At 36.6% G+C, this 11,535-nt stretch overlaps 1 protein-coding gene across 1 annotated transcript in view; it reads right to left on the reverse strand.

Annotated features, from left to right (window-relative positions):
* Positions 1–11,097, reverse strand: part of LOC135467629 (polypeptide N-acetylgalactosaminyltransferase-like) — a 36,303-nt gene extending 25,206 nt beyond the window's left edge. Inside the window, 2 exon segments of the mRNA XM_064745410.1 lie at positions 94–449; positions 10,988–11,097. Coding sequence (XP_064601480.1) covers positions 94–449; positions 10,988–11,077 — 446 coding nt within the window. The 5' untranslated portion in view covers positions 11,078–11,097.
* Between the last annotated feature and the right edge of the window lie 438 nt (positions 11,098–11,535).

Below are 11,535 nucleotides of genomic sequence, written 5' to 3' on the forward strand. Positions count from 1 at the left end.
ACAGCCAACATGTTGTTTTGTCAATGCAAATCCCTTACAGGCTTTAAACACAATCATACAGGTGCAGCTCGCACACAAGCAAAATATACTTACAACTTATTTCTTGTGTCAGGAACATGTCGGTTGGATTTCTGAGCATCACTAGCCTCTTGGTTGAACTTGTTGCGTATATATTTATCCTCTCCTGGTTTCAGTGCCTTTTTGCTCAGGTAGGCCTTCTCGTTAAACTCCTCCCAGGGGACACCCTGGAGGGCGGGGTCAGGCACCTCCTCTTGCCCCTGCTCATCCTGTACTGCGTCTCCCTGACTTTCCAGCTCCACCCCAACCACTGCACCCAACCCCACCTGCCCCGGCTCAGGATCATCTCTGGAACGCCCAACAAACTTCAGCTGGGTGTCTTGAGGCCATTGTGGCTCAGGTATTTCTTTAATTTTCAGGAAGGTGTCTGACTGAAATATCAAACACAAAAAGTGTGAGTGATTCATACATTTACAAGCGTACATCATGAGTTGTCAGATGTCAAGGTCTTACCCTACACAACCTAAAATTTCACCCACAAATAAGCATTTTTTGAGGCAAGTAAATGTCACACAATATTATTTTCCTTGCTGAAACTAACAATTTTCCAGTAGAATATACATCCCATGTTTCGAGCAATCATCAAACACCTTTGTAAACTCAAAAGAACTCTCAAAATCAGGAAAAATGGGCAATTTACTCATGGATTTCCGGTCATTTAGGGGTTTATTCAATAAAGGCTGCCATGTGACAGAAGAGTTTTCCCTGGATATAGGAACCATTTTCATTTTCAGAGATGAAACTATGTGGAAGAGGCTCTGAAAATAAGTGTAGCGATATCAGTGTTTACACATGCACAACAAATACAGTACTGTCACCCGTTATGAATCTGCAAACCTAACCTGACCTGATTCTGAGAGGTGTACTGATCATAGGAAAGAGTTCTCAGGTCTGTTTGGGAAGTAGAATTTCATCCTGCTAGAAAAACGTAAGTTTCAGCATTAACTGTAATATTTCATGACATTTATTTGCTTATAAACTTGTACTGGATTGGGTGAAATTTTAGACCTTTTACCCTAATTCTTCTGTAAACTTCATCAGTTCCAGTTCATGCACACACATTATACAAATTTACATGTACATATTACCTATCATTGTTAGCTGACATTTCATAACGATGTTAACACCTGAGCAAATACAAGTTATAAATGTAATATACAGCCTTCATAGTCTATATGCTGACATTTCACGGCAGACTTCTCTTAATTCTGACGACGTTAAACCCCAAAGCGAGCACTCACTCACTCTATTAATTCTGGGAACATCTGGACTAGATGAGACACAGAAGCCTGAGTTCCAAGGTAACAGAAGTGAGGTTTGCTGAGGGCACGACAGCATCTAATTCAGTTATACTTTAGCTAAAAGTCTGACATCAAAAAAAAAAAAAAAAATCAACACGTTGAGTAAAACCAAAAAATAAAAATGTATGACTTGGGAATATATTCCCAACAATACTGATATGGCTACTTTGACAATAACATCTGTGTGTTCAGGCATTATGACATTCAAAGCACATACCAAATTTATTTATTTATTTATTTGATTGGTGTTTTATGCAGCACTCAGGAATGTTTCAGTTGAAATACGTTGGCCAGCATTATGGTGGGAGGAAACCCACTGCCATCCGCAATTTGCTGGTACACATTCCCACTGAGAGGAAGCCAGTATCAACTGGACTTGAACTCACAGCGACTGCATTGGTGGCTAATAGGTAATTGTGCCACGTTGGTGTGCTAACCCCTTGGGCCATGAAAGGCCCCTGTATACGGTAAATCTTCAACCTTTTCCACCACTTAAGAACTTTTTCAGGGGAATTTATACATACAATTATTAAGAAAAAGATGCTAAAAGTAACTTGTTTGTTTCATTAAAGGCGCAAACTTTATAAAACCATGCAAATTATTTCTCTACAACCGTAGCTCTCTCAGAATGTTTGAAAATATTGGTGGCAGAGGCGGTGGAAAAGGTTGAAAAAAGATAAAATTCAATCATATCTCCCTTTTGATATTGTAGTAAGTTATCAGTGTTGACAGTGTGAAGAATATTCACAAAAGTCACTACTTTTCCTGATATATTTGTACATGTAGATAGTCAGTAGACCTCCCATTGTATTTCCCATGGTAAGCTGTTCTGCTGTTAAGTCTACATCTAATGTGCTATTGACAGCTGTATACTTCTATCGATTTTTTCAATTCAATTTCCAGGATAATATTTGGTCAGTTTGTTTTATGTACAAAAGAAAGAGCTTTAATCCAGCTGATCAATACTCAATCAATACAGATAAAAATTTACTGCACAAATCTGATCCCCACCCTACAGCTGTCTGATGTGTTTTAAGTCAGGAGCTCTTCAAGGGGAAAAATGCTACTTAAAGGACATCAGAGAAATTTCCCATACAAATCACTCTGGGTAAAATTTCAGAAATAGAATATGCTAGAGGAAAAATTAATGTTTTGATCAATAACCTTCTTCCTCTGTATATACGAAGTCAAATTTCATGTATTACCTATAAATAATGCTAAGAACAATGAAGGAATGTCTTGCGTATGTACATAGATTTGGATGCACGTGCCCACACATAAATGTCACATGTACACCGGTATAAGCAGTTGTGTACAACATTCTAACATACACAGGGGAAAATTATCAGAAATCCATCTGCACAAAGGAATCTAAAAGCCCTTGGCAGTTTATTTTCAGAATCTATTTTCTTTGCTTTACTTTTTTAATTCTGTCACGATGTTCTACATGTGACTGCAAATAGCCACTTTTTTTTATATTAGCTTCAATTTCTATTTTGATAGTCATTCTACACCAAACAAATATGTTACATTTTTTTTTATATTTCTGTACTCGTGTCCCATCATTTCAACATGGCTGATCATTTTGTGGCTTTGCTTTCTTCTCTTCTTTTTATGTTGTTACCCAAGTCTACACAATTTCTTGGACTTCATTAGTTCTACTTGAAAGTGAACATAAAGCCTGCCACTATATATACTTAGAACAAATGATATAAGACACAGTTATCACATAAAAAATATGCAAAAAATTTTGAGAGCCATGAAGATGAAGTTCAGCATTGGGGATATGGCACTGACGGACAATTCACTCCAAGTACCCACGTTGTAGAAGCCCTTATCACACTGGTCAATGACTAGCGCTGAAAGCATCACGTGACAATTGGTTGTCACGTCAAAAAACCTATTAGCTCTTGATTGTCAGTGTGGTTTCTTGTAGAGCCTAGACAGATATCAATGAAATAAATTGGATTTTGTGGTTAGTTTAAGTGTTAAACTGATGCATTTTGGGCCACAGAACGGCTGCCTGTGTCACAATGTGTACATGTTGGGCAGGACACTGCAGTAACTTGACAGGGTCAGCTGGCAAGAAAACTGCATCGGGGAGAGTCATTGCTTGAAGAAAAATATTAGGACTTTGCATAATACTTCCTAAGCAAATTCACATTTGTTACGAAAATATCTTCCTGAAATCTGAATGAAAGAGTCTTTTATCAATCAGAAGGCCTGCTATGTTCGGTTAATTCCCTGAAGTTGGTACAGCCAGCCCGTGCAGGATGAGGACGAGCAGGGCCTCTAAAACACAAACATCGCCCTGACCGAGCGCCAAACTAAAAGAAACATCACCCCTTTGAACACAGAAAAGAGCTGATACTCTTTGGTTGAGTATCAGGCTTTTTTTGTTTGTATTGTCACACTGTTTAATACCGATGGTACTGGAGAGCTCCTAGGTTTTGTGACATCACTCTAGATAGCTATAACATGGCAAAATGGCCTTACCAAATCAATGGCTAGATAAAGACGATTGTTTGCTATTTATTTTGTTGATAAGGGGTGTAGAATTTTTTAAATATTTTTAAACATTTCTGTAATACTACTTTATTAATTAATTCAGCTTTATTGGCTGACTGTACGTTCACTTTAAGTTTCTCATACTCAAGAAGAAAAATACAATGACTGCAAAAGCTAAACTATTTTCATATACTACTGATAATTAAAATAATTCCCGATGTATTGGCAAACAGTGTATGTCATTTGCATATAAAACTGTACATATACAATGGACAGGTCTTGCTCCGTATCAAGGCCTACACAGACTAAACATGCTGACTCTCAATTGATCACTGCCTATTTCTGACAGGTATATTATCTAATGCCAATAATAAAAAGCAAGAGATGGATGATTTCCTTCATTACACTTCTAATTACCCAATCACCCAGTACAATAACTGACACACCCTAGCAATTTACACCTCTATGGTTACTTTATAATCTCCTTACACTAAGACAAGTGTAGAACTTTATCTTAATCACCTGAAGTCTGAACAAGCCTTCAGAGTTTTTGGCACACAGACATCATCAGAACAAGCTATCAATGTAGTCCCATTTTAACAGATTGGATAATCCAACCCTATTAACGAATGCAAACTTGGGATCATTTTTCATCAAATCTGTTAGAATCCCATATGATTTGCATACATGTACATGCATCTCACGATAATCCATGGGATTTAGATAAAAGATTCTTAAATACTCAAACCGTTCCCTTTTTTGAAGGTAAATACATGTAAGTGATAAAATAATAGCTGTCAGAGATAAATACTTAATTCTTCACACAGTTAAGGATCTTAACTCTCATTTAAATATTTTTACATCAATATGTTTCTTTATGAGTATGTGGACAGATTCATGTCACATCGATTTTTTTAAATATTTTGGAAACTGGATTCCTGATTCCCATCAAACTGCTTAAAAATGAGCTCTGGCCGTGAAAGAATGTTTTGCAAGAAATTACTCTACACTATAGTGTCATCACTATAGAAACCTGATGATACCAGACACTGGAATTAAGACAGACATGACAGGTGTCTATTTTAATCTCAGGATCAACATTATATCTTATGCTGTAAGTGCACATGTGCTATGGTAAGATAAGTTTCAATCTCACTGGATTAATGAAAAAAAATGATAAACTTAAAATTATGTAATTCACAAATGTGAATTTAAGATATTTCCACAACATTTCTCACACAAAGCTGTGGTCAAGCTGAAGTATCACCCTCATGAATATGTGCATGTCTTTGTCAATGTAGATTCAAGCATGCAGTAAAGTACACGCAGGGCCTACGTGTATCTTGGCATGTCTATACATATTCATCACAGCTAGTGACACAAATTAAAAGTGCTTTGAAAAGCTGCTATACAAAAAAAAATCAGCTCACATGAGCCAGCATGTAAATTTTCACTTATTTATGCAAATGTAGTGAGTAGACAAGTATGTTGAATCTGATGACCAGTTCAACCCAATCAAATGAAACAGAATGCAAGTTATCAGACACCTCAGAATTTACACCTACAATTTTCATCAGATATACTGCATAATAATTAACTAGACATTTCCTCCCACTGACTGAAATATTTACACACACACAAAAAGTCTCCCCATGATAACAGAAAAGAAACATATTTCCGGTATATTTAATAGCCAAAAGGTAGTCCATTCACATGTTTGATGAATGCCTTATAGACATCAAAACAGATTGTCTTACAAAAATAAGTTACTTTGTTCAATTCTAAGGTTACAGAAATACATATGTACCAATAAAACATCTCTTGCATGTCAATCAGCTGAGACTTTCTTGTACATTCCCATTGTATATGTTCATTCTTACACCAATTCTTAACAGCACCAGGTGCATGTTTGCTTATAAATTAAAGGATTGCAGAAATACAAAAACTCTGGGTAAAATACCGTTATATGTACCCGTGGGCCATTGTTTAACTATGACTGTGATAACAATGCGACAGCATAAAGACAGAATACACACATGTATACCACAGTGCAACTGTAAATCTTTAAATATAATCTAACTTTAACACTAAACTAAATTATGAAATTAAACATACATACAAGCCTGGGTTACACATATATGTACAAGTTTCAACTTTATATAAATATAGAGGATCATGAGTTACAGGAATCAAATAAGAGTAAAATATATACCAATTTACATGAACTCAAAGTCCAATACTCAGGCTCATTAGTCCGATACCCAGATGCCATTGTAAAAACTGACCACAAGCAAAAATACATGCAGATAAATACTGGTTAAAATGAGCCATTTCATTCGTCCAAAGTATTGGACTGAAAAATATTACCTGGCCTGCACCACCTAGATTAGGCTCTTGTTGTATCCACTTTGGCAATATTGTACAAGGTTAGAAAAAGAAAACAGCTACTTGTTTATTAACACATCCAAAACACATCTTTGAGTGATGAGACTATACTGTTGGGTTTGAACCGTCAACCTCTGAGACAGTAGCATTTCCTCCTGCAAACAGGCCACTGACCCAGCAACAGATTAAAGACAGTAACCATGTTAGATTTACATGTATTTATTAATTTGATCTGTGTTTTACACCACACTTTAGAATATTTCACTTTATGCAATAGCAGCCAGCATTATGTTTGGAGGAAACTGACCAAGCCTTCCCAAGTATGACCTGAAAGGATGCCAAAAGGAGCTGGATTTGAACTCGCAGCCACTGCATATTTGAGATCTATTTATTAATTTATTTGTTTGGTTAGTGTTTTTCGCTATACTCAAGAATACTTGATTTATATGACAGTGATCAGCATTATGGTGGGAGGGAACTGTGCAGAGGCTCCTGCGTGATTGTGATAGTCCAGCACACTAATCACTTCGCCATGGAGGACCTGTTAGACTTGGATGAATGATTTTGTCACTGTTTTATCATTTATTCAGAGCAACTCAATCATCAGTATAAAAATATGGATTCCTCAGTATAAAAATATGGATTTAGAGTGTAAAAATCTGCTTAAAACTATTCAGACTACAGCTTGTACGCTATGTAATTTATTGCTCGATTTCTTACTTGCAATACATGCAAACAGGCCTACATATACATTATCACTGAGGCACACATTCATCACCACACGACAGATGCGTCAGAAAATCCCATCTGTTCTAGTTACTGCACACACATAATACATACATACACACATATACCCCAGCCTTGTATGCTGACATTTCAGAGTAATGCTAATCCCTGAACAAACACTGTAGACATCAAAGAGTAGGCAGAATGAGAAATAATATATATATATATATATATATATATATATATATATATATATATATATACGTGAAATACAATCTGATGGCATGTAATCAATTTTACCTACGGTTAATTTTTTTTCTGCAGCATCAAACTACAATGCATCAAAAAATAATATTAATAAAAAAAAAACACCTACCGATATCAGCTGTATCTTGCCCAGATTCTATCTTGCCCAGTTGTTTACATGCAATTTTATCTTATAAAAACTTAATTGATATTTACACCTGGCTAATTTTCTGCTACTACATGTACATGTATATCCTCATAGGGAAGTGGAAAAAAAAATTGAACCCTAAATCAATTACACATTACAAACAAGCCACACATGCTTCTTCAGAAAAGAGTCCACACATGCAACTTCATCACACAAATCAGATATATTTATTTATTTGATAGTTGTTTAATGCCATCCTCAATAATTTTGCACTTATGAAATGATTTTCAGTTTTATGGGTGGAGGGAAATTGGGTGCTGAGCTTAAACCACCAAATTTTGGCAATTTACAGATAAATATTCCCATGTGTGATACACAGATGTGTGCAGCATACTGGCTACAAAAAACACTCCAAAATGGCCAACGAGTATTGTCACACACTTTTTGTGTCAAGTGAGGGTGAAGAAATCAACAAATTCCCTATCCAAGCCAGGTAATCCCTACAGTACTGGTTGCTATTGTAGTTTAGTGAATGTAACATTAAGAGTGCTTCATGAAACCTGGGTCCGGTATTCAAAGCACCATTGTCTATACACCACAACTGTCTTATTCAACATACACTCATAAAAATAACTTTAAAACAGTGAGCTTTTCATACTGCATTTCTTCACACTTACTTACTATAAATGTATGATTTTTTTTTAAATAGGATGTGCAAAAGTTCTTTCTTGAGTGATTTTTGGTCAAGTCAGTTGGTCTCAGGTGGTGATTGATGTATTCAGTTTCAAACAAAAAATATATAAATAAATAAAATAACTTGAAAAAAAAAAACAAAGAAAGAAAAAATTTTAAGGCACTAGCACTGTTATCAATGAGCCCTGTCAAAAACCTTTTTACCAGTGAGTGTCACGTTCTGGTACATGCTAGCCATTCACTATAACGTGTCTAGTTTGCCCACAACTGCATTCATAGTTCACACCTCTCAAAATGACCATGCAACCCAGCTTTGTCATGTACATACCCTGGAAATGTATTCTGACAATTCACATTCATGCTTCTTTTCAGCAAAAAATCTGTACTGCTGCAGAAAACATGCTACACACCACCTTGGGGAGCGTCCATTATATTGAGTGAGTGACACGACACACATACAGAGAAGTGGTATAATTCGGCTGTCAGTCTGTCAAGACAAGGGTGTCTGTGATAAGAATGCATGAGGTCTGGAGATTTAACTTAATCTGCTCTTAATCTGTATGACTTGACCTCTTAAATGCCATGTAAACTCAGGGTTACAGATATCGATATTATTGCACAAGAATTGAAACCGGACAGACACACCTATGTGTCATTTGCGGTCAATATGTGTATACATACATGTATGTATATCATATTCAAAATAAATATTCACACTGTCACATAAAAGTTTTGACTGGAAAAAAAACAGAAGACTGTCAAAATAACGCTGTCCACCTGTTATGGACAGATGTTTTTTCCAGGTAAATAGTGAACATAAAGGTTACCTGTTGTATTGCAAGCAACAGGTGTGTTTTAGCACACTACTCTTGTATGAAAACTTTTAAAATCTTCCTGAGTCAAAATTCAGCATCTCAAACCTCATCTTAATTAAAACTGAACATTTTTATCTGGAGTTTAATATTTACTAGAAAGGAGCCTGATGTTAAACCACAGAGGCAGATGTGTACAGGTGGACAAACTTATGGACAGGTAAAAAAAAAAATACTGGTATATCACATGGGACAGGTAAAAAAAATGAAATATCTCAACACCTAAGAAAATCTTATGTATAAATCACTTCACCTGGTCAAGTATCAAACAAAGCGACCGTCAGCTAATAGACCCTAAAGGCGGGAGCGACCCCACATCCACAGATCTAGACTGAATGTATTTAAATAAGTACATTGTAATTATTGTGTATGTGTGTAATCACATGCATTACCCACTATTAACCAAAATTACACGCACACAAAGTAAATACTATCATTTCATATACATGCAAGGCAAGAGGTAAAAGTCAGTCCAACCATTTACTAATTACTATTTACTAGTCCAACTATTTATTACTTTCCACAGTGGAAAATCACACACCGAAAAGTTAATTATCAGAGAAATTTCTTGATTAAACACACGTGTACAGTAAGTACATGAAATTGACAAAAATATCAAAATATCTCTTAGTCTTATAGAAATAGACATTCAATTTCATACAACTTCTATGAATGAATAAATGATTATGGCTTAACGCCACGTTGGCAATATTTCAGCAATATCCTGGCAACATAAAACTTCAATACTGGTTTATTTAACAGCATGTTGATCAATGAGAACATGCCGATAGTACAACATAGAAGGACTCCTTACAATGAATATACGATTAATTTCATGCTGCAGCTTCAAAGGCAGGGGAATGGCTATATACAGGTGCATGTATGTATATCTATGTATGGGGACAGTGGACAGGCCACTCACAGTTCATTTAATGGGCTTGCTCGTGGATGGTTACCATAATAGAGCTAGCTACAAATGATACGGGTCAAATCAGTACGTAGTAGGGTGTAATTAATACATACTGGTACCAGCTTAACAGTGCTGGGAGAGAAGTTCTCAATGACATTGTCAACTTTTCAACATCAGTACAGGCCTATCTAAAAGATTTTCTATCACAGAAATTGACACTTAAATGGAAGAATTTTTTTTTTAAAAAGGGAAGGCTGAGCTAAGATGATAACTTAACATCAGCCTGATACATCACGTCGACACTGAAAAAACACTGAAACAAAGAAAATTTTCATTTCTAAATTAATTATACAAATAAATAAGTATAATAAGTATAAAAAGCATAAAGAAGTATCACAAACCAAAGTCACGTTATTGCTGGCCTGAAAAACTGAGAGCTTAACACTGACATTTCTTGTTCTTTGCTCAGTATTTAGTCAGGACCTAAGCAAACCGAAGTCCCCGGCCTGGACGTGTTTGGAAGAAGGGTCAAAGTTTCAACAATCTGCTTCAAACAAAGTGATATTGTAAGAGGTGGGCAGTTAAAGATTTGACAGCTAAGAAACCAAGGTGATGCTGAATAAAGAAGCCTCACATTCTCAGCAATTAACTGCTTGTTAGATTCCTTCCCCCTCAACTCTAGCCCAGTTTGCTCTCTCAATAATCGCGACCGGGCAGGTAAATGAAAGAGAGATGTGGGTCAACTGCGATAGGAAGTTACCCACTGCTAAATTATATTTGTTCCATTACATAGAACCTCAAAGATTGTGTGAAGGACGAGTTTGCAACAAATTATCGCACACAACAGGCTAATTTACCCGGTGGCTAAGTAGCCGGAATAAATTTGTCAAAGGTATTTTGAGAACTTTTTTTTTACGACGGTAGCGAAGTGGATATTCAAACTAAGGTCTGCCAAGACGGCGGCGAACTTCTCTGGTGGGCCGAACCGACTCACTGCTTCAGTCACGACTACTGCGCCGGTGAACACGATCTCGGCCGACTTGGCAACACTTTTGGAAACAAGTTTACAGGACAAAAAATTAAGGAACAGTGACACAAATGCTGCCAGATCTAGTTTTACCTGGGATCCTTTAGATCTGTACACATAGTAAACCACTCCGACAAGCCAGAGAGCAGCGAAGATCACAAGATAGCGTGTTTTACGGCGCATGTTACCCTCCCTGTCCTCATGTCATCTGCTCTGACTGCCGCGACTTGGACCACTAGGGGGCGCTCTGCTTTGATTGTAGACGCGAGTAATGACAGATAAACATTGCCACGTGCTAGAGCTTTTGGTCTAAGACCGTGTTGTTTTCACATATGTTAGTGCATGACCTCTTCTGATATTTCTTGTTTCTGTCAGACGGAACTCCTTTTTAACAGTCTACTCAACCATCAGTATCGATATATCAAAGACAATTTACGCGATTTAAGATAGACCTATATTGGTTAACCCAGGTCATCGTCTGAGAAAGGGTTGTTTCAGTCCAACAGGTACTGCCCCCCACAGTCCTGATCAGTGAATAAACCCAGCCAACATATACTTTGAAATCAGAACTTTTAAAGGCTGTCAACAGAGACGTTTCAAGACAACAGATCATCATTTTTATCACTAATGGATTCATGAGT

Source organism: Liolophura sinensis, chromosome 6 (genome assembly GCF_032854445.1).
Source record: "Liolophura sinensis isolate JHLJ2023 chromosome 6, CUHK_Ljap_v2, whole genome shotgun sequence".
In the NCBI taxonomy this organism is placed as follows: domain Eukaryota; kingdom Metazoa; phylum Mollusca; class Polyplacophora; order Chitonida; family Chitonidae; genus Liolophura; species Liolophura sinensis.